Raw genomic sequence first — 24,183 nt, forward strand, 5'->3', positions numbered from 1 at the left:
TTAACTTATTAAGGCTACTTAGAAAGCAAATGGCACAGGTGGGATTTGAACCCAGAACCTTTGGGCTTTGAAGTTCAAGTTTGTGGGCCATGCTATGCTGCTATTTATTACAAAAATAGTACATACAACGCATATTTTCCAAATTATTATGCAAAATATCTGTTTTCTCAAATGTGTTACCGTCAACCTTGCCAACTTTCCAAAGAGCGGTTACTTGGAGTCATCATGCAGCCATTGATGATAATAGATGGGAGCTGTGCTGCTATCTACTAGATTGACACGTTTTACATGATACTTCTTCTAAGACAATACTATCCAGCAGAACTTTCAATGATGGCTGCAATGTTTTCTCTCTGTGCTGTCCAATAAGATAGCGACTGGCCACAAGGACAAACTACACAATTTTGGGGTCTCAGTGCATAATGAAAACACAAGACTCCCTGATCAAAACTTAGTAAGAATTTCCACAGAGAAACTGCAGAGCATTAAACTAAGCATGAAGCCTTTTTAAACACAGGCCCTTCTAAACACAGTGCACTTCACACACCATTGAAGCTAGTCCTGCTGGCCACATTTGGCTACCAATGAACACTTGAAATGTGACTAGTGTAACTGAGGAACTAAATTTTTAATTTTAAATAGTCTAAATTTAAATAGCCACAGGTGGTTGGCAGCTACTATAACAGACAGTGCAGTTATATGCTCTAAGGGATCTAATTAAACAAGAACAGAAAAAAAGTCTATCATAATCCTGTTCTGCCAAACATCTCTGAGGTGGAAAAGGTAGAAACTAAGTTATAACAAAAATCTCATGTGCACTATGCACAATTAGTATTGGAATCATACATTTTATTGCTCCAATCAACAAATTCTAGAAAGGCATTCCTAACAATAACCAAGAGTTTTCTCTGTTAGATATGTTCAGAGAATTTTTAAAAGAGAAGAGGAAAAAAAAGAACACTGAAGCAAACACAGTATCATTTAAAGATTGTTACACTCATGTCTTGGAAGATATGGGCCAAAACTATAGGGATCTTTAATGAAATGAACAAAATGGAGCATTCTTTATGTTGAACCTCTATCTAGATACTACTAAAACTGAGATGACAGAATGCAAATTATTTGCAAATGCGCAAGCTCATAAAAACAATGATAAAGTACCATGCCCCGTAAGAAGCATAAGAAACCCAAGAATGTGACTGTTCATTATTGCCATCATCATTTCTACATGTATCACCTCTGAGAGCCAGTCAGGGGCTGCAGGTACGGCGAGGCCTGCTGCTGAACATAGCCACTCGGCTGCTGCTGAATCTGTCTGAGTCTTTCCATTAGCACAGGGTTGGAATGTGCGGCCGGATAGGCTCTGGAGTTATAGCTGGGAGACAAGACCACACTGCCAGCCTGCTGCTGCGATGTCTGCTGCAAAGGCATCTGTGTCCCGTACATTGTATAGCCCTGGGGCATGGTCTGCAGGTAGGCACAAGGGAAGAAGTCAATATTCCAATTTATCACCCAGTTTTCCCATCACTTACCATATATGGCACAAAAACAAACTCATGAGGACTCCCCTGAAATTCATTGTTTTCAAAGGTTCTCCTAACTCAAAATTTGAGGAGGACTACCCTGGATGTAGGGAATCTGGCCAGAAAAGCCACAGAACGATCTGGCAGTGTAATGATTCACCAGAAATGTCAACTTAAAAGAAAATGAATCTTCATTTAGTTAAACTGACTTTTAAGATTAGCTGCTTATTTTTAGAGAAGGGCAAGTTTCTGTATAGAAATAATCAGGCAAGCATCCATACCTTCAGTGCACAGATGACATCAATGTTCAACAGATCCTAAGTATCATTAATATCATTTCCAAAATTAGAAAAGTTACCCATGCTCAAATGTAAATTAAAATAATGAAATACACTTTCCCAATATGTGACTACACCTCTCCAGATCTGATAAATGTGTGTGTAGTAACTAACCAGTTCCAAAACAATAACAAAAAACTATTAATACCTTAGCCAGGAATAGTGCAATTGGTAACTGCTCTTTATCCTCCAGTACTGGTTGGACCTAGTTTGGCACTCTACCAATAATGTGAACACTTAATTTTCCTAATGAATATTAATATACAAGTACCTAGTTCTTTGTATATTGTTACCTTATGGAAAAGAGAAACCTGAAGTTCTTTTGAATCACTAGGTACAATTTATAGAACACAATGCTAATTAAAGTAGAACAACTTTGCTCTTCAAATCCTCAAAGCACTACATTTTCAGGTAGTTTAATGCCTCTGACTTGGAAGACAGAGAAATGGATAATGCACTTCTAGCAGGCAGCATGAATGGATCCAGGCTAAAGGACTCAGTGCCTGTGTAGCCTTTGTAGGCTTTTCTTTCAGCTGTGGACAGAGACTGAATTACCAACCCAACTATCAACCTTGCCAACATCCCTGCATTCCTGATTCCCAGAGGGATAGGGTGAGAGTATACAAATACAGAAATAACAAAATTATTAGTAAAAGCAGCTCAAGATTTGCATTATACTGTGTATTAGGCACTATGTTAGTTGTCTTAAATCCTCACACCCTTCGTCTCTATTTTATAGAGAAGGAAACCAAAGCTCAGAGTAACTTACACAATGTCACACAGCTAGTAAGTTGCTAGGAACTGTGCCAAAGTCTGATTTCAAGCCCCGTTATTTTCTTATTCTACCATGATTCCTCATTGATGCTATCTTTGAATATGACAATTTCAATTTATTTATTTATTTTGAGACAGGGTCTTGCTCTGTTGTCCAAGGCTGAAGTGCAGTGGTCTGATCACAGCTCACTGCAACCTCAACCTCCCAGGCTCAAGCAATCCTCCACTTTAGCCTCCCGTGCAGCTGGGACTATAGGTGCATGCCACCACGCCTGGCTAATTTTTTAATTTTTATTTTCTTTTGTAGAGACTGGGTCTCACTATGTTACCCAGGCTGCTCTCAAATTCCGGGGCTCAAGCAATCCTCTCACCTTGGCCTCTCAAAGTGCAGATTATAGGCATGAGCTACTGAGTCCAGCCCAAATATGACACCTTCAAAACTGAATTACATCATTATACATTATAATATAAAAGAAGTAACTCTGGGATTGTTAAGTATTTCAATATCTACAATCATCACTAATAAAATGTTTGAATTTAGTTTTAAAGGATTTTCTAGAATGTTTTATGCTCCTTAATCAATCCTAAGACTTGTTCAACAATCCTGATAATGCTTTTCTGAAATGTCAATTATAATCTATACGCAGAAGAAGTAATCAAGGTCTAGACCATAGGGAGTTGATATATTCTATTTACTTAATTTCCCACCTCCAACAATGAGCTTTGAAAATCCTGTCAGTACCTATGAAGCAAATGTGGGTACCTGTGCTTGCTGCAGCCCTGGATATTGAGGGAGCTGAGGGGAGGGCCGTGCTTGTGCAGCAAAGAGAGCAGCCTGGTCCCCCGGCTGGCCCTGGAAAACAAAGCCAAAGCAAACTCTTGATCATAACAGCAAGGGCTTGATTTGAGCTTCTGGTTAATAATTCAAATAACCCACATCTAATCTCATTATATGAATAAAGAACTCAAAGATTTTCAAAATGTATTAAATATTATTTCTCGTCAATTTCCTATGTGTGTTTAGACTGTTGAACTTATTCCCTCCAAGAAAGACTACAGATTTTCCCAATGATAACAAAGACATAAATACGAGCCTAAGTTATCAATGGTCTGTTCATCAGAAGAGGCTGTCAGCTGGCTTCCAATACATGCCAGGGCATAAATGTCCCACTAAGTATGAAATCTGGAACCACAGGGCTGCAACACCCAGTGCCTATACAGGGAAGAGAATGTGTGGTACAGACACATGGCGGCATATAAAATTTTTATGACTTTTTAATGAAGCTTCTTCACAGTGACCTACTAATTGCCTATTTAGCCAGATACTCAAGGAATACATTTAGTACTTCCTATGACTCTAAAAATCAATGAGAATACAGTCAATAAATTTTGTAAGTTAATGGCAAATATAATTCTAACCAACTACAATGCAAAATAAAACCAATTAACATCTGTTCACCAATCTTAATCTAATACATGTTTTGGCCATAAGAAAACAAATGTATTCACAAGAGCAGTTGTACGTGTGTTTTATGTTTTGGTGGCAGAAGTTACTCCATGGAAGCTTGCAGTAATAATCATAAAAAGAAGTCTAGTTTCCCATCACTCTGGTTTTTCTCAGGACTGACTGTAAAGAATGAGATTTATTATAGGATTATTTTACTACTGTCTTTAATAGAGATTCTCATTTTAACATGCTAAATTATAGTTGCATAAAGCTATTTTAATGTGCGTGAAAAGTAGTGTAGTTATTTCTAGCAGGGAGAAAGGGGTAAATATGTAACTTAAGAGGAAGGACACCAACAATTATTAATAACAGATCATATTTCAGAGGCTGGGCTTCTGGTTCTTACTCTCATTTTCTCACAAGAACCCTATAGGAAAGGAGCATCATCCTCATCTTCTTCAGACAGGAAAAGCCAGGCTCAAAGAGCTTAAGCAACATAGCAAGCTTGCTCAGCAAGACCTGGCAGTGCCATGATCTAAACTCCAGGAAATCTGACTTGAAAGCCTAGGGCTCTTTCCATTATCATGAGATGCCTCCATGTGTGACACTAAGGATGAAAATACTTATTTGGTGCTTATTCTGTAAGGGCATATAGCCTCGTAAAATCATTCTAATGAGAAACCAAAAGGACAATCTCTATTAAGAATTATTAATGAGATACCAAAACCAAATGCATACCTGAGACAGTTAAGCCCTTTCTATGATCCCCACAAAAAATCATGGGCCATTTATGAAACTTCAGCATCTCTCTAGGTGACTATCTATCTATACATGAATGAAACATAAATTTTTGAGTATACCTCTAAGGGTATCTACACATAACAGCTTCAACAAGAATCTTACTTTCAGAGTAGGCTATCATGAAGATACTCTTAGTTTCTAGCTCATTAATCTGTTAAAAACAACTGTATCTCCATTTGCTTGGGTTAGAGAAAAATAACCCAAACTTCCTCTGTGAGAACCCATATCATGACAGTATGACTGTCAGGAGCCTAAAACTGTTCCTCCCAAAGAATCCAAATGGCTCTTGATCCTCCAAACACTATGCCAAGCAATCATTAAATCAACCGGATCCTTAAAGACCACTCTTGGACACTAGCATTGTACAAGGTCCCTGTACAAGGTTGTGCTTCTTTGTGGAGACAAATATACATATATTCTCATTTTTACAAAACAGAAAAATCAACTATTTATATATGAGTTAGAATCTAGGGATCGATAGGTAGTTTATAACACTCGTGCCCTCTTTTTTGGCTTTGTAGGAAGCAGGATGTGATCTGCATGTGACAGCTGCATGCAGATGCATAAAGCAGATGTTTTCTAACTCTTTGCTCTTCTTTTGCTTTTATTGAAGAACTTTATGAAACACATTATGATTTACATGGTAGAGAGAACTAGAATACTAATAAGTTATATATCTGAGCTATTGGACGATACTCTTATTTACAAATATTAGTTGAGATGATGGGAATTTAAGAAATAGGAACTGTGCAGGTGCAGTGGCTCACGCCTGTAATCCCAGCACTTTGGGAGGCCAAGGCAAGTGAATCACTTGAGTCCAGGAGTTCGAGACAGCCTGGGCAACATGGTGAAATCCCATTTCTACAAAAAATACAAAAAATTAGCTGGGCATGGTGACACGTGCCTGCAGTCTCAGCTACTCAGAAGCCTGAGGTGAGAGGATTGCTTGAGCCTGGGAGGCACAGGTTGCAGTGAGCCAAGACTGTGCCACTGCACTCCAGCCTGGGCACCAGAGTGAGACCCTATCTCAAAAAAAAAGAAAGAAAGAAAAGAAAGAAAGAAGGAAAAAAGAAATAGAAACTGAAAACTATTATTCTACACTTTTAAAAATCACAGAACATTCAGAAAAATGTGCTATACTTTTAAAAGGAAAAAGGAATACAAGTTGAAATATAGTTTTGACACTCCGAAATTCATGTCAACCATTTATGTCTAATGGTGAACTATTTATATGTGAACATATTACTTTCCCTCCCAACCACCAGTTTGTCCCAACACACTACTGAATTATAGAAAATAATTCAGATATGCAATCTTCTCCCTGAAAAAATAACAAACACCCCTATTTGACTACCACTTCCCAATTCTGCCATGCATAGCTGTTATCATCATGTGCTCCTAAAAAGAAAACACCCTAATCTCTCCTATCAGACTGAAATGGATTCCTACTTTTCTTTGTTTTTTCCAGAATAATGCCAGAAACACATTATTTCAATTTGTAGAAACAGTTCAATTAGTTGAAAACAGAATGAATAAGTTCTTTAATAACTTGAAATATATTACAAATGTTAAACAAGAACCACAATGTGGGAATAATCAAGGGAACATGACTTGTTTGTTTTTGTTTATGTGAAACACAAAGTGAGACAGCATCTCACTTTGTTGCCAAGGCTGGAGTGCAGTGGCAAGATCACACTTCACTGTGGCCTCATATTCCTGGACTCAAGAGATCCTCCAACCTTGGCCTACTAAAGTGTTGGGATTACAGGTATGAGCCACTGCATCCAGCCTGCAGGAAGGTGGTTTTTGATGGCATATTTGTGTCTAGCCAGGTGCCATGTGACTTTAGACATATAAGTAAGAGAGAATAAGATATTTGTTCCCTGCTCAAGCTTCCATGCCTCAGATACCTGACTTGTATGTGCAAAGGGAAAGATCGACAGAGAACTGCAACAGTCTAATAATTACATAAGCCCATCTCTACATTACTACCTGAGATAAATTCCTACACGTGGTCTCTTTACTTCATTTTTATGCACTTTGCTTTGGGCTTACCTCTATAAACAAAATATAAATAAAATATAACATTAAATAAATATGTACTTTCTAAAATTTCCATTTTTAAAAAGCCTCTAAAGAAGCTGTGCTGTTCAATATTGAACTATCTTCCTAACCTTTATAAGAAGAGTTCTCTCTCTTACTGCTGTATTTTTTTAATTGGACAGAAGTATGTGAGCTCAAAGAGATGTGACTCAAAGGCTTTTGGCGTAATTTGAAATTAATGCATCTGATAAGCTTTAAATTTTTGATAAATGATCCTCAAACATAATTTTCATTCTTTTGTGTCTTAATCTCTTCTATATTGCAACTATACCCTCAATCAAATGAGAAAATGTGAAGAGCTCCTTCTCACGTAGGACTGGTTACACCTCCAATGAGCGATCAATAAGGATTATAATCAGAGAATTTTAGAATCAGGAGTTTCCTATCCACTCAATTTACTAGTAATGATTAAAATCCTTATTTAGTAATTTTTCAGTAGTGTTTAAGGGTTACAAGTAGAGAGACAAGTTATATTTATAAAAACCACAGCCAGATTTTGTGACTTGGTTTCTGGAAATACAGATTTGGAAAAAAAGTAATAAAAGGCACATAAGAAAAACCAGTGGGTAATGTTTTACAAGTCACCTAGCAGAAAGGGTTTTATTTATAACTCCTAGTTTGGAAGTTACTGAGTGCTTTAGGCTAAAACAACACATGGTATGAACCAGAAGTTGTGGCCATCACATCATATTGGTTTATTTCAACTGCAGACAACAGAGAGGAAATTCCATAATTATAAGAAGTCTTGTTGGCTAGTTATGTTTGATACTTTTTAAAGTTTTCACCTCAAATACAACTTGGTTGGGAATCAATGAACAGTAACTAACTGCTAGAATAATCTGATTCATTCTAAAACATATCCCATACAGTAATGAACCTTTATGATATTAGCATGTCCATAAATTATAAGAACTGATTGAGTATATATTAACTTCCTAAGAAAGCAGAATATTACAGAAAACTAAGAGTGGTAAAATGAATAGCAAAAATACACATTTTTCATTACTTTGAATTAATATAGAAATCATGGAACCTTCTTTTGACTTTAAATACTTACAAACAAAATAGTTGTCAATAAAAACATTTTGTAAAAAGTCAGTGATTGATGCAAATTGTTTTCTATCTGAATTACATTATCACCTGAATAATAAACAATGCCCTATAGCAAACATAAGCTGTCTCCAAAACATTTTGGAACTTCACAGTTTAATTCAAGTTTTTCAATAAAATCCTCACCTGATCCCTGAATACCATAAAGTGTCAAGAAAAACAGTCTTTTCAGAAAAGTTTCCAAGCTTTCCTTTGCCGAAAGTAGTTACTGGAGAAAAACGCCTATATAACAAGTATTAGATAACCTAAATATTTTCAAAGTTTGAATATGCAGTTAAGGACATTTTTATCAATGTATAGATAATGTTACCCATTAAATTGGCAATGAAACAATTTAACTTACAGTCACAACTGAGATGTGTGCTCTTTTTTATTCTAATGCTTCTTGGGTTTATGTTGTGGGTTGGCTACCTGATACAGAAACCTATAAGTAATTTAATGCAAAACATGCATTCTTAGCTAGCCCAGGCAAAGCAGTAGAGATGAAGTCTTATGACATGCATGCACAAGACCTATGCTAAAAAAAAATCTTCTCCATACTGGAAAGAAAATAGAGATGATGCGTTCTGTTGAGATTTTGGGAATAGCCAGTGAGTGGGATGTGATGAGAGGTTAAGTTTCATAACCACAGTTTTCATTTTCTTGCATTGGCCTATGAATCAGCATGCCATGCGTTCCTCTACTAATGATATAAATTGCCATAGAGAGAAGCAAGAGCTCAGGAATAGACAGGTTCAAAACTGGGACTGAGATGAAGGTGCATGAACTGGTCTCTGTTCCCAAGCCCAGGCCATGAACGTCTACTGGTTTCTATATCATACATGTATATGATGGAAATCATGACGCGATCAAAGGGGGGCACTTTCAGAAAAAAAATTCCATTAAATTAAACATGGTCAATGCATTCATGATTCTGTGTTACAGTCTCAAACATAAACCGAGTGAGTAACAGTGAAATGAACACTATAATTATTACCAGCTACAGAAAAACCTGCTTCTCATTTTGACGTTCAAAAGGCAATGCTATAAAAATTTATTAAAAAAAAAAGAAAAGAAAGAAAAAGGAATGACAGCAGGGATGTTACCATTATGTTGTCAAAGTCTTCCAGAAGGGAGACAGCAGAGTTACAGAAGTCCTACAGAAAGGGGACAGCAAGAAAACGGCAGACAATACAGATAAGATTTTTTAGCCTAATGACGTGGGTAGCCAAAATACATATGAACTATTTCATTTAAAACAATGTTGCAGGAAGTCAACACTTACAAACATAGGCCCTATAAGGGTTTTATTAATTCATATGTCAAACATCCTCACTACAGACTGCAACACTGATAAACAATATGGTGGTATTCTTATACTAGAACAGCACAACATGGAGGTTAAATGGTGACATAAAAGAAGTAGAGGAGATATCAGACAACGAAACATGCTGCAACCAAGGGGCTTTGGAACCCCCATGTGAGCAACAGGGGGCTAGGGTCCTTCCTGGCCTAGAGCCAGTAGGGGAGCTCAGGGCATGTGGGTCACATTAAGCAGACAAAACATTAAGTGAACAGTCAGCAGGCCATATGTTCTTGAAGGATGTGATTAGCTCCATCCCCAGTAAATCCAAGGAAGACGTCACCAGGTTAACCATTCAACGGATCGCAGTAGACAAGAAATATTTATAGTGTCACCATTGTTTGCACACTAAGAGGGAATTTGATTTACGAAAAGTCAACTGAATACCTGGGGAAAATTGCTATTTATCAACTAAATGAATCCCTTTTAAAATCATTTATATATTCATATTCCAAGAGATATGTTACTGAAATGTTAAAAATTTCCCTGAACTCTCTGAGTTCTGGAGGTAGACATGAAGCAAAGGATTTTACCAATAATAAAAAAAGCATTTTACTATACTGAGAATTAGAAAGTATAGGAGGAATTTCCCAGGTAAATAACACCTATTCTCACCATTTTACGCATAGGTACATAATTCGTTGCATTTGTACATTGGTCTTTAGATTCAACTGCCATGCTTGTATTAGTGATTCATTTCCTCACCCCTCCATCCAATCTTCTGCCCTCTCTCATAAAAATAAAGCTGCAAACACTATCTCCTAGCTCATTATATTTGCCTAATCATAATTTTAGCAAATAAAATCAGCACCTTCCTCATTGTTCAAATAAACAGAGAAATACCAGATATAAGTAATAAGCATAAGTACCCACCTCCCTGGACATGCTTTCTACCCAAAAAACAAAATGATAGGGGTTAGGACATATTTACCAGTACAGTGGTTTTCTTCTCCTAAGTTCGTTTTTGTCATTGAAATGTATATTAATTACACCCTCTGAATAAACACATTAGTTATCAATACTCAAAATATGTTTCAACAAGACTATTTTCCCTACCTTTAACAAATGAGACTATAATTTGAAATATGCTCTATTTACAGGGTCAGGAAGTTTACAAAAGGGAAAACTTGAATAGCTAGTAAAGTTATAAAAAATGGCTAAACTCACAGGTAATTAGGAAAATGCAAATTAAGATGTCACAATATAATACCATTTCACCTGCTCTGATTGAGAAAAATAAGGTCTGGTAATACCAAGCATTGGTGAGAATATGGAGAAAGAAAAATGCTCATATACTATTCTAAGAGGAATCACCACCACTTTCAAAATCACTCAGCATTTCCATGTTCAGGTACACATCCTAAAACTTTCCACATGTATAGAAGAAATGTAAAATAATGTTTACTGTAACAGCTAACAGTTTAAAAAAACTGAATAACTTAAATGACCATCAGCAGAATGAATAAATAACATATTAATATTCGTAATGAAATAACATCCAACAGGATAAATGAATGAATATAACTACATGAAATAAAGTAGAAATAATTAAAATATTAACTATAAAAAAGCTGCAAAATAATACAATACGTGTGAGAACATTTACATAACATTTCAAATCTACAAAGTAATACTGTACAATGTTTATGTTGGTGGATGCAAATGTATATATTGAAAGTATAAAAACATGCATAAGAAAGTAAAACACTAAATTCATGACGGGGATTCCCACTTTGGAAGAAGGGAGAGAAATAATGATACAAGGAGACTCATCCACATCTATAATGTTTTATTTAAAAAATAACCTAGAGCATTATGGAAGAATATTATTTAATAAAGTTAGGTGGTAAGTACATTAGTGATTATTACATTATTTTCTATTCTCATCTATATGCTTGAAATACATATACCATTAAAGAGTGAGTGGGAGGGATGGAGAAAATAAACATATTCCATTTCCTTAGGGTGGGAGATCAATTACCGAACAAAGGGTAATTGCTCAACTTAAACAATAATCCAAGAGCATGTTCCCATGAAGTCACAGATTCATTTTTGCCAAGGAGCTAACAGCTCTGGGAGGTTCTGACTCAGTCATCCTTCCTTCTTTAAATTACCTATTTCCTTGATTTGGATACACAAATGATGGGACCTGCTCCATGGTAGATAACCAAATCCTCTTTACAAGTCGCTACATGTACTGGCTATAACTGGGCACACATTTCTGTCCTCTGAAAGGAATCTTCCCCTTTTCTGTCCTGAAAAATCCTTACGATTCATGATCTGTATGGAGCCTATAACCAAGCGCACTTTTTAACCAATTTGTCTGAATCAATTCAAGCTAAACATCTCTTCCGTCTATCCTTCTTTGGACTCTTGAAAATATGCTGTCTGGAATTATTACACGAACAATAAAATAATTTAATATACTGAAAGGAAAAATCAGAATAAAGCAACACCATAAATCAAGGCATAAAGTTCTTTTCCTGGGTCAAAACTTTGGATTGTTTCTGCAAGCCCCTTCCCTAGATGATTGACATTGTGAGGGTTATGAAAGTTCCTTAAGGCCTGGCGCGGAGGCTCATGTCTATAATCCCAGCACTATAGGAGGCCGAGGCAGGCAGATCACCTGAGGTCAGGAGTTCAAGACCACCCTGGCCAACATGGTAAAACACTGCCTCTATTACAAATACAAAAATTAGCCAGGCGGGTGCACGCCTATAGTCCCAGCCACTCGGGAGGCTGAAGCAGGAGAATCGCTTGAACCTGGGAGGCAGAGGTTGCAGTGAGCTGAGATCATGCCACTGAACTCCAGCCTGGGCAACAGAGGGAGACTCTGTCTCGAGAAAAAAAAAAAACAGAAAGTTCCTTAAGATTCCTCCTGCAAGCCCCTTCCCTAGATGATTGACATGGTGAGGGGGATGGTAAGGTGAGATGACAAAAAGTTCCTGCTGTCAAAAGAAAAATACTGAGTGTAAGAATGGAATGAGCGGAAAATAATTAAAGCAGCATTTTGCATTATAACCAATATTCTACATTCTGTGACAATTCTAACAGAATATGTGAAAAATAAAATGCAGTGATACTTTTAATACTGAGATTTGAATGAGTCGCTCAAGTATCACAGTATTTAAAGAACAAAAACATACCACTCTAAGAAGCTAAAATGACAATTAGGATGACAAAACAACATTCCTTTTTATGAGTTTGTTCTATTGGTAACCATTAAGCAAATGAAGATTAAACCAATCCTATTAATGGCAATTTATGTGATTATACAAGTAAACCATTTGATATGCTTTCATTTTAAAGCTTAACATATTTAAGAAAATAATATTGTTATGGGAAATGAATTTCTTTTGAAATAACAAACCATAAAAATACGAATAAGCAGCAATGGTAAGTATGACAGCTAACACTTTTTGAGCACTTACTATGAGCCATCCACTGTTCTAAGGGCTGTTTCACACATACTAAATTATTAACTTCACAACTACCCTATGAAGTAAGTACAGTATAGAATTAGCTCCATTTTATAGATGGGACTCTGAGACACAGAAAGGTAGTGTAACCACTGGACTGAGTCCCATCTAAATACAGGACATTGAGTAAGAAACAGAATAGTTTTTGTTTTGTTTTGTTTTTTTACAGTAGTCACCACTTCTCTGCGGTTTCCCTTCCCAGTTTCAGTTACCTGCAGAAAACCACAGTCCGAAAATAGGTGAGTACAGCACAGTAAGGGATTTTGCAAAAGATGACATTTACATGTTTGTTACAGTATATTATTATAATTGTTCTATTTTACTGTTAGTTATTGTTAATATCTTACTGAGCCTAATTTATAAATTAAACTTTATCATATAGGTACCTATATATAGGAAAAAACATGGTCCATATCAGGTTTGGTGCTATGGGGTTTCAGCAACCACTGAACAGTATTCCCTGTGGATGAGCAGGCTGATGGGACTACTTTATTTTCCTAGATGAAGACTGTAACCAAGAAGAACGAAAACAGGTTTCTTGCCAAAACATCTTTCTGCATGTCCATATGTACTAAAGCTATAGGAAAATATACTCAATTATAACAATTATTACATCAAATAATCTCATTAAGATACTTAACAATATCCATGCTATTCAGCACTTGTTGTCTAGGTACTGTGTTAGACACTGTCTTAACACATTCCTGAGGAAATATAAGACAATCCATGACAGAATATTCCATGACTGACTGAAGCTCATGTACAATCTCCGCAGTGGAACTAGAGGGTTATTTTATGGAATTCTGGGTTTCATTGTGTATCACTGAAGGGTGGATGGTTTCTGCATATGCCAACTTCCCCCAACCAGACAGAAGGAGGACAAGGGGACACTGTGAGGTCTTAGATATATCCTGAGTTTAGGAATTTATGTTTACCTTTGCCATTTAGGTTTCCAAAACAACCATAGCAGGTATCACTAGAAGGGCCAGTTTCTGGAAGCACTGGGAGGGAAAGCTATGAGAAGGGTGTGTGGATAAAAATCAGACCGCTGAGAACTAAGGCTACTAAGAAACTTCAGGCTCCTGGAAACGGCTGATGAAATCTTGCATTATTCATTTGACACACAGCTCATAGATTTGTACTACGTGCTTAGCAGATGAAAAGACAATACAAAATAGTATACAGCCCAGTGTCTGACCTCTTAAGAAAAGGGAGTAACCAGTGGGTTACTAGACAACTGTCACAGGAAGAAGTCACATCCAAAACCTGGAGAAACTTATCAGCCTGTAAAAGCATCTGCTGAATTCCAGAATCGGTTTTGAAGATTAATACAAATGGATATTCTCTGTTTGTTATATTTAAGAAAATGAGCCTCTGGAAGAAGAAAATTACTAGGATATGGATAAAAATGTATCTATTTACTTTTCTCTACAAGAAGCCAAAAAATGAAAAAATAACTATATTATTAGACCTTACGTAGCTAGAGAAATTCATATCGTACATGGGTGAGTAACCTGAGAAAATCTTCCTGCCACAGCATGAAATGGTCAATACTTACTAGAAAAGCAAATTGTGCCCAGCAACATATATTAAAACAATTGATCAACATTGCTTACATTCCATATAATTCTGTCTTTAGATTCTGAAGGATTATCACAAGAATTTTTGTGCCATAACACCATATTTAGCTAAATTCCAGTTATATTAATAGCGTATACATGATCTATTAAAAGAAAGGAAAGGCACTAATATTTCCTCAGGACCTCCTAAGTACAGGTACCGTGGTAGATGCTACATGCAAATCTCATTAGCTCGACGTACTACAGGACTACTGTACATTGTGACTGCATAATATATGCATTTCTCTTCCTTTAAGAATACTATTTTCCTCAATTATCTAACACTTGAAGAATGATAAGAGAGAAAAAGACATATCCTACTTGTGAAAGCCCTTCAGAGACTCCATAGTTAAGTTTCAACTGTTAAAAACAATATGAAGTGAGTTTGAGATGAAGAGGTGAATACTGTACAATCACTGTTATGAAGCTGAGCTTTTCCTATTTGAAGAAGGCATTTCTGGTCTTAAAAGTTTAAAAAGAGAAGAATAAAGAAAAAAAAATCCAACATTGTAATGGAGTTAGCACAAAAGAATCAGAAAAAGAATGAACTAACAATTAATTCCCATTGGTACAAGCAGTACAACTGTAGGTGGTACAAAAGGATAGAGCCAGGAATGTTTGGTAGGAGAAAGAAAAGTAATGGTGTCATCCAGGTACACTTCTCCATATGCAAGGATATCTTTGATTACATGTGATTATTCAATTAAATGCTTTAAAAAATGTTTGTAGCTGAAATCGTGTCATGGCTTATATCAGGAAGTGAACCTTTTTAGGACAGGTGTATTTATCCATAAATAGCCCAGTGGGCTTTCCCCCAGTGTTAGGAATCACTTAACAATATTTCAAAGTTAATTTGGCAGCAACAGTTTGAAAGTGGGCTATAAGAAAAACTATGCCTTGTGATAAAAAGGTAGATAAGAAAAAAAAATTAAAGTGGCACTTACTTACTTACTTTATTTATTTTTCTTGAGATGGAGTCTCACTCTGTTGCCCAGGCTGGAGTGCGGTGGCGTGATCTCGGCTCACTGCAAACTCCACTTCCCAGGTTCAAGTGATTCTCCTGCCTCAGCCTTCCAAGTAGCTGCGACCACAGGCATGCTCCACCATGCCTAATTTTTGTATTTAGTAGAGACAGGATTTCACCATGTTGGCCAGGCTGATCTCAAACTCCTGACCTCAAATGATCCACCTGCCTCAGCCTCCCAAAGTGCTGGGATTATAGGCGTAAGCCACTGCACCTGGTCCTAGGCTTTATTACTTTGAAAGAGGGCTAAATGCATTCTAGTAGGATGGTTTTTCAACGTCTAGTGAATTTTTTTAACTCAAAAATGATTTGAAGCAATAGTACAACTCTAATTTTGCTGATTCCCAAAAAGAGCTAAAAATCCCAATGAGGCTTTAAAAAATGACTGTAAACACGTTGCTTATTTAGGCAAATTAAATAATTTTTTCATATTTTAATCAAATGTTCATCATTTATGTGCAAGCAGCAGCTTAGGCCCATCTTTTCTTATCTTTCACTCAGGGAGCTAAAGCAATCGCTAGAGGTCAGGGAGAGACAAGCACGTCGTGATGACTGTTGCTTGCATTATCACACAGTTCAATTAGTTTCTTCTCTCTTGTCCTTATAATTCAGGTAAAAAAAAGAACCGTTTTTAAGAATGAATGACTAACCTGGCCATCACCATCCACCTAAATCATCACTAAGTGGCCCAAATGCAGGGAGTGCCATAAATTACACAATGGAGATATGCCTAGAAAGTTATCCAACAGACAAAGAATATTTTTTTAAAGCATTTGAATTTCTTGCTATGTTGAAAGTATTGTGGTTTTTCTTAGAGCAGGATGTACCTGTAGATTCGCTTTTCCATTGGAGGGTCATGAAGGTACCTAACTCATAGAGTTACCCCGGTATCTAAGATAGCTAATACATTTAAGTGCTTAGAAATGTTTTGGCATATAGTAAGTGCTCTGTTAGTGTTAGCTATTACTATCAAAATAGTGCATGACTACTTTAGAAAAGCTAGAAAATACAAGTATACAGAAACTAGAAAAAGAAATCCCCATTCTCACCTCACACTTTATTTTAATGTATTTATATAGATGCATAGGTTCTTCATGAGTTTATACTAAGTGCTGATGTTTTCTTAAACATGGATCACTGTCTTCTATAAAGAACACTGGGTTATAGGCCACAAAAATAGAAATATAAATCAAGAATTAAATTGAATGCATCCAGATCCTGACTGTTGTTTATAATTTATTATCTGCTCTAGACCTTATTAAATATACACTAGAAACAAAAAGTAGAGGCAGGGCACTATCAAAGAAAACCTAAGAAACATCGGGGCTTCAGAGACATAACCTCACAGTAATAAGTCTAAAAATAATACATGAAACAAGAGCTGAAAGTAGTACAGAATATAGTGGTAATTATAATAGGAAAATGAGTGCTCAGAGAAGGTCATATCAAGGATAAAAGGCCTGCTTCTTCTAACTGACCAGAAAGTCATCAGCCCTTCTTTCTGTTTTGAGGTATACTTTTAATAAACCTAAGACATATCAAATTCTTATTTGATCAATGATAACAGTAAAATACAATGGAGGAAAAGTATTTACAAGCCTGTAACAGAGAGAGAGACCTGCACTCACACAAGTATACAGCGATATGCATACAGGAAGGATATGCCACATACCCCAAACTCATCCCAAGCTAGTGGAGGTAATAAAATGCAAAGGACTCCATTGCTGGGGTCTGGACAAACCTGTTGGAAAGGCCGAGTCTGGGCTTGCCTGAGAAGCCGCTGTTGCTGCTGCTGCTGCAGAAGCTTCATCTGTATCAATTGCTGCTGCGATGTGATTGCATGAAGAGAAGGCGGCTGCATCATGGCGCCCGAGCGCCGCTGTAACATGTTTGACAGAGCTTGTTTGGTGTTGGTTGGAACAAAGGAGCCTGCAGGGTCCAATCTGGAGCCACCTACAAAAGCAACCAAAAGGAAACACTTTCTAACTATGTTAATGAAACAGGTCTTCTTATTTACCAAAACACAGAAATTTCACCTTCTAAGTCTCACTTTATGAAAAAAGTAGAAAACAATGCACTGTCCCACCTGCCACAAATATTAAAGACCTTGAGTTGCATAATTTATAAAAGATGGGGGGAGTGATGTAGAAGTGAATTATACTACTTTGATATAACTTCATGGAGGTCTTCAGTTCATAAATTGAAATGCACAAAACATACAGTTGTTGGCATAATATCATAATTACATGGGTTTAAATAAGGCAAGGCCCTCAGGAACATATTACTTGTATAAAACATACTCCCTTTGTGATGTATTTTGCCAAGTTTTTAAGCCATTCATATAAATCCTTTTGTACTTTTCATCAAATCTGAAGCTCATGTCATTGAAGCCTTTTCACCACGGTAAAATGAAAATGCATGTTTCATAGTAGAGGCATGAAAATGCTTTAAAATCTTGAAATGCTTGCAAACTTCAAATACCATGATTGTTATGAGAAAACATCTTTTTTGAAGGCTAAAAATCAAATAAGCAACTATTATATTGATGCACAGGAAATCCTTTACATATTTGTATATTATAATTTGTCACATGTCTTTAAAAGTTAGGGAAAAAAAGTCAACGTATGCTGGCTTCACAATAAATGTCAATTCTTCATTCACTAAAAATAGCCCTTGATATATGTAAATGAAAAAAAAAAACTCTACATAAGCACCTCATGAAAGTTGTTTTATCTTTTTTATAAAGCAAAATGTATGATGAAAACAAACATTTTAAAGCTTTTTTTTTTTGGAAAAACCCACATTCTTTTAAAGACTCAGTACCACAATCAGCAATACAATTTATGAAGTTGTGAAAGGAAACTAAAAATCTTGGGATGCCGAACTTACTATGACAAAGGTAAAAGTCAATGTTGGGAACCGAGTCATGCAAAACTACCCCCGGGTTGTTTCCTAAATAGATAGCTGCAAAGATAGAAGGCTACATACCTCCCCAGGGGGCCTCCCTCAAAATTTGCTCACAAGGAAATTCCTTGTAGGCGCCAAGAGATTGACTCTAAAATTCACAGCTTTTATAGTGGGGGCGGGGGTTGTGGGGGAGCAGGACAGAAGTAGAAGTCATCCCTCCACTTATCAGAGACAAATACATATTTGACCTCTTCCTCTACTCTGTGTTTACTTAATCTTATGTAAAAATGCAGATTCAACACCATAATTGACTAAAACTTTAACCTGCTTCTTTCACATGTAAAATGTAGATTCAGGGAATGCTGATCAAAGCCTCAAAAGAATGAAACTGCTTACTCCTTTTATCTACTTCCCCTTATTTTTTCTTCTTCTTTCCCCTACTGCCTACTCTTTCCCCTTTAAATACTGAAGTCCCCAAACCCTCTTTGGGAAAAGCACAGATGTTCCTGTGATTTTGTGTTCCTTTTTCCCAGGCATGTCCTCAACCCTGGCACAATAAACCTCTAAAATGAGTGAGATTTGCCTCAGTCATCTTCTTCTATTTACAAAGTCATCAGCATTTGAAGAGCATTTGGAAAAAACTAGAAGATCAATCTAAGTAACACATGGCAGGGTAACTTCTGTTGAAGCAACAATCAGAACGTACATTATGTGTTAAGAATTATGTATATTAATATGTAAAAACAGATTCATTTATAGAAAAGGGAAATTCTTTTTAAAGATTAAACTATAATCTAATTTTTTTATTTTTTATATTTTTTTGAGACGGAGTCTCGCTCTGTCGCCCAGGCTGGAGTGCAGTGGCCAGATCTCAGCTCACTGCAAGCTCCGCCCCCCGGGGTTTACGCCATTCTCCTGCCTCAGCCTCCCGAGTAGCGGGGACTACAGGCGCCCGCCACCTCGCCCGGCTAGTTTTTTGTATTTTTTAGTAGAGACGGGGTTTCACCGTGTTAGCCAGGATGGTCTTGATCTCCTGACCTTGTGATCCGCCCGTCTCGGCCTCCCAAAGTGCTGGGATTACAGGCTTGAGCCACCGCGCCCGGCCTATAATCTAATTTTTAAAAATTTTCCTAACTCTATGATCTTGTACCTCTGGGAAACTATCAAAATAAAATATTACAATATGGCTGACGCCCTTTGTATACCTAATTACTTTCCTCATTGACTCCTACCAAATGCTATTCTGAATCTGGAGTTTACCATCCTATGCATTTCTTCACAACTTTATCATACTGGTGTGTATATATGAGAAAGATTAGGGAAAGATACATATGTTTCTGTATGTGAGTGATGGTGGGAGACTGTTTTGCATTTAAACCCCATATGAATGGAATCATGCTGTACATACTGTCTGGTAACTTTAGAGGATGCTTTTTTCTAAATGAAAATAAATTCCCTCATATAAATCCTCAAAAATAATTTTTTTTCAAATTTTATTTATTTATTTTTACTTTCTTTTTTTTTTAATTTTTTTTATTTTTTTATTTTTATTTTTTTGAGATGGAGTCTTGCTCTGTCACCCAGGCTGGAGTGCAATGACGTGATCTCGGCTCAAATCACCTTTGCCTCCCAGGTTCAAGTGATTCTCCTGCTTTGGCCTCCCAAGCAGCTGGGATATCAGGCATCACCATGCCCAGCTAATTTTGTTTTTGTATTTTTAGTAGATAAGGGGTTTCACCATATTGGCCAGGCTGGTCTTGAACTCCTGACCTTAGGTAATGTGCCCGCTTTGGCCTCCCAAAATGCTAGTATTACAGGTGTGACCCACCATGCCCAGTCCAAAATTTATTTTTTAAATGCCATCTCATACCTAAAGTTCCTCAACTTACATAAAGCTTTCTATAGCATTCTACAGGGAGAGATTATGTGCTTTTTCAAAGTAGTAAGTTTTCAATTCACAGACAGTCCTTGTGTGTCAATATCTACAAAGAAACTTCTACATCTCCAAAGTTTAAAATGGCCAAAAATTCACATGGACCTTGGCATTAGAAAGAGGCATTAAAAAGAGGAAGTTTAAAAGGATAGTGATTGCATCCTTCTTTTCCACTCTGAGTCCAGTTTGTAGTCTATATTCATTCACTCAACAATCTATTTTTAAAGGCCTACTATAAAGCCATAGGTTCCTCTAAGTTCTGGGGATACTGCAGTGAATATAATAGAAAAAATATCTGCCACAAGGCTTACATTCTGTGAAGATAATAAATCAATAAGAAAGTCAGATATAGGCAAGTCTGATGCTGTAGAGCAAGCTGTCTAACTCATGGCCTGTGGGCTGCATGCGGCCCAGGATGGCTTTGAATGCAGCCCAACAAAAACTCGTAAACGTTCTTAAAACGTTATGAGATATTTTTTGCGATTTTTTTTTTTTTTTTAGTTTATCACCTATTGTTAGTGTATTTTATGTGTGGTCCAAGATAATTCTTCTTCCAATGTGGCCCAGGGAAGCCAAAAGATTGGACACCCCTGCAATAGAGAAACAGAAAAAAGAGAGAAACAGAGGGTACAGGGAAGTGGTATGGGTTTACAATGTAAAACAGGTTAGTGAAGACCCCAGTGAGAAAGTAATGTGACCAAGCCCAACGGAGACAGGCAGGAAGTGATGTAGATATCTGAGGGACAGCACTGCAGCCATACGGGTCAGCAAGTACAAATGCCCTGAGCTAGGAATATGTGAAAATCACTTACTGAACATGTCTGCGGGGTCAAGCTACCTTCCAAAGGCTATATAACTATTACACTTTACTTTTAAATCTTACATATATACATGTGTGTAACATAAACTTTATTTCATCTTTTAAAAAGTAGGTATTTTGCACATTTTGGTCACTGCAATATCCTAGTATCCAAAACTGGGTCCACTATATCACGAAGCTCAATACATTCTTGAATAAATAAATGAATCCTCCACCCTATGGGAATAGATATTAGCATATTCATTTTACAGATGACCAAAATAAGGCACAGAGAAATTAAGATTCGGCCAAGATTATGTAGCAAGAGAGTGGTAGAACCAGATTTGAACCTAAAACTCTTAACTACCAGACCAGTTCCTTTAACCACTAATTTAGAGGGCAAAATATGGATTTCCCCCTGCTCTAAGCCACAAATGAAACATTTTCTTTCACAGACCTCAAAATGTCACGCTCAAATTATAATAAAAACCACAATAGAAAATTTAAAAAATTATTTGTTAAAATGGCACAATAAACCTCTAAAATGAGTGAGATTTGCCTCAGTCATCTTCTTCTATTTACAAAGTCATTCAGTAGCATTTGAAGAGCATTTGGAAAAAACCAGAAGATCAATCTAAGCTGACAGATTTCAAATAATTTAAACATGCTAAAACATGCAATGTTTCATATAGAAAGAAAATTGAATTCATTTCTAATTAAGAGATGTTTTCATTTAGAAAACTTTCATTTGGGATAAGAAATCTACATGGGCTCGAGCCAAAGCAATACTAAAATCAGGAACATTTTGTTTTCCTTGTTGTTACCTAAATCTTGCTGAACCAATTTTCTTAGTTGTCATGGTAATTCAGAACAATAAAAGACACTGTGGAATATTGTGCAATCTTTTAAAATGCCAATAAGAATTATATCTGATAAAAATACCCACAAATTTTACAACATAAAACCTTTAACAACTTTTATATCTTATAGCTTAGAATCACTAGCTAATTTCCTTTTAACATTAAATAAAAGTTCCAAAATCAGTACATAACCTCGTGATTTAACCTATTTTAGAAAAAAAAGAAAAAATTTCTGTGTGAAGGGAATTACAGAAATGTCAACTGAGCACTCAGTGGTTGAAATGTCCAAGTTTTGTGGAAGTTTCAGGTTAAAAGCTAAGGGAACCACAAGCTGTTTCTCATCTCTGAGTGATCCGTGCTTTCTTGTCACATACCTGGAGTAAGAGATTGGTTCTGAAGGAAAAAGCCGGGCTGCTGGGGCTGGCCCACGAGGTTGTAACCCCACAAGGTGGACTGTGGATGGTGCATCATTTGGGAGGAGATAGGCGAGTAATTAGGAGGCACTCGGTATATGTTGCTCTGTGGATATTCCTTCAACATAAAATTTTTTAAAAAGTTACTTAACTCCACATTTCATACAGCTAATTAATGCAAATAACTTCAGTAAGCTATCTGAGGTATCTTCTATCCCAATGTACAAAGCTATTTTTTATAAAGGAGAAGATGGAAGGAAAAGTGTTAATAAATCCCCTGGAAAATATTCATTTGAGGTAAACTTTTCCTTCACTTAGAAAGTGCTTGGCTTGCATTGGGCAGAGATGGAAAAGGATCTCTTCTGAATTCTATTTCAAAAGACTACAAGTGTGTCAGGAATACCAATACTGAATGACACTCATCACTGAAAAAGCACCTTCGGTTGCTAAGACTCCTGATAATTTCATCTTAGAAGGCCTTTTCGGTATCTTGGGTCTGCAGAATTATACCAGAGTGCCCTACAGTGCTTCAGAACCACTCCTTGGCCAAGATGGTATTTCACTTGCAATTTTCCAGACATCATTCTAAAGAAGTAGACACTACCCTCATCCCCCATGCTTCCTCTTCTTTATAGTAGCTGCAAAGCCTCTAAGGATCACACCTGAAGGTCTCAGTTTCCCCACCTTCCCTCCTCTAGTCTAGCCCTAGAGGATGGAAGAGAAACAAAATCTCATTTCCCTGCAATTTTACCAAAGAGTATATCTCATTGAAAAGAGGCAGCTTCAGGAAGAATAGAGGAAGAGGGGACATGACCAGACTGACCTGGGGAGCAGGATGGGTTTCAGGGCTTTTGCATCTGAGAAGAACAAAAGCCCATCCATGTGGACTGACAGGCTGGAAACCCCAAATTTGAGGAAGTCTCAGTCTAGATCATTTTAAACATCCCTTCAAGACAAACGAATACTGGTAGGAAGACTGAATGAGAAGGGGATACTGATGCTCAAGTGGCATCCTAAAGTGGTGGTGGTGATTTCTAGCATAGTATTAATCACCAAGCTATCAGCTAGGAATAGATGTATTTTAGTTCTCACATAGGTAAACAATAACCAGTCATGAATATCTGAACTAAATGGTGAATATTTCTTCCGCTGTGCAGCAAGAACGCCATGGAATTTCATTTAAAATGTCTCGAATCCTCTATCAAGTATTCTCCAGGTTTTAATTTAATTTAAACAGAAAGACATTTTATGCATTACTTCTCAAGGTTTATAAAATTATTTCTAAATTGCCATCAAATAGATTTCTGTTGTAATGAAAACACTGTTATACGTGTGGAACACTAATAGAGAAGCAAGAAGTAAAACTATTTTATATCAGGTTTATTTTCATCTTTTATAAAGCCTAAAGCATGGTACAGAAGTAAAGTATATAGGAGGGTAAGATGGAATAGTAAAATAGAAAATCTCAAGAACATCCTATTGGCTATGTTAACTCCAACTTTTATTGAAGAAAAGCAAATAGAGCTTTCAATGTTTATTTACTGAAGATATCAACCACTCAAAATACAATAAATATTTTAGACATAAGTATGTGAGAGAATGTGATTGTCTAGTTCAAAAAATTGAAGTTTCAAACCCGAGGAAATTGGGAGACACTGAAATATTAACTAAATATCACAATGGAAGCCTACAATTAAATAAAAATATTAAA

At 36.6% G+C, this 24,183-nt stretch overlaps 1 protein-coding gene across 1 annotated transcript in view; it reads right to left on the reverse strand.

The window, feature by feature from the left end:
* MED12L (mediator complex subunit 12L) overlaps positions 1-24,183 on the reverse strand; it is a 357,853-nt gene that overhangs the window by 24,264 nt on the left and 309,406 nt on the right. Inside the window, exons 37-40 of the mRNA XM_033204320.1 lie at positions 22,434-22,590; positions 17,302-17,513; positions 3,399-3,488; positions 1,238-1,467 (exon numbers count right to left, since the gene is read on the reverse strand). Of these exons, the coding sequence (XP_033060211.1) occupies positions 1,238-1,467; positions 3,399-3,488; positions 17,302-17,513; positions 22,434-22,590 (689 nt within the window). The remainder of the gene's footprint in view (positions 1-1,237; positions 1,468-3,398; positions 3,489-17,301; positions 17,514-22,433; positions 22,591-24,183) is intronic.

The sequence above is a fragment of the Trachypithecus francoisi genome, unplaced genomic scaffold (assembly GCF_009764315.1).
Source record: "Trachypithecus francoisi isolate TF-2019V2 unplaced genomic scaffold, Tfra_2.0 Lachesis_group0, whole genome shotgun sequence".
Classification (NCBI taxonomy): Eukaryota; Metazoa; Chordata; class Mammalia; order Primates; family Cercopithecidae; genus Trachypithecus; species Trachypithecus francoisi.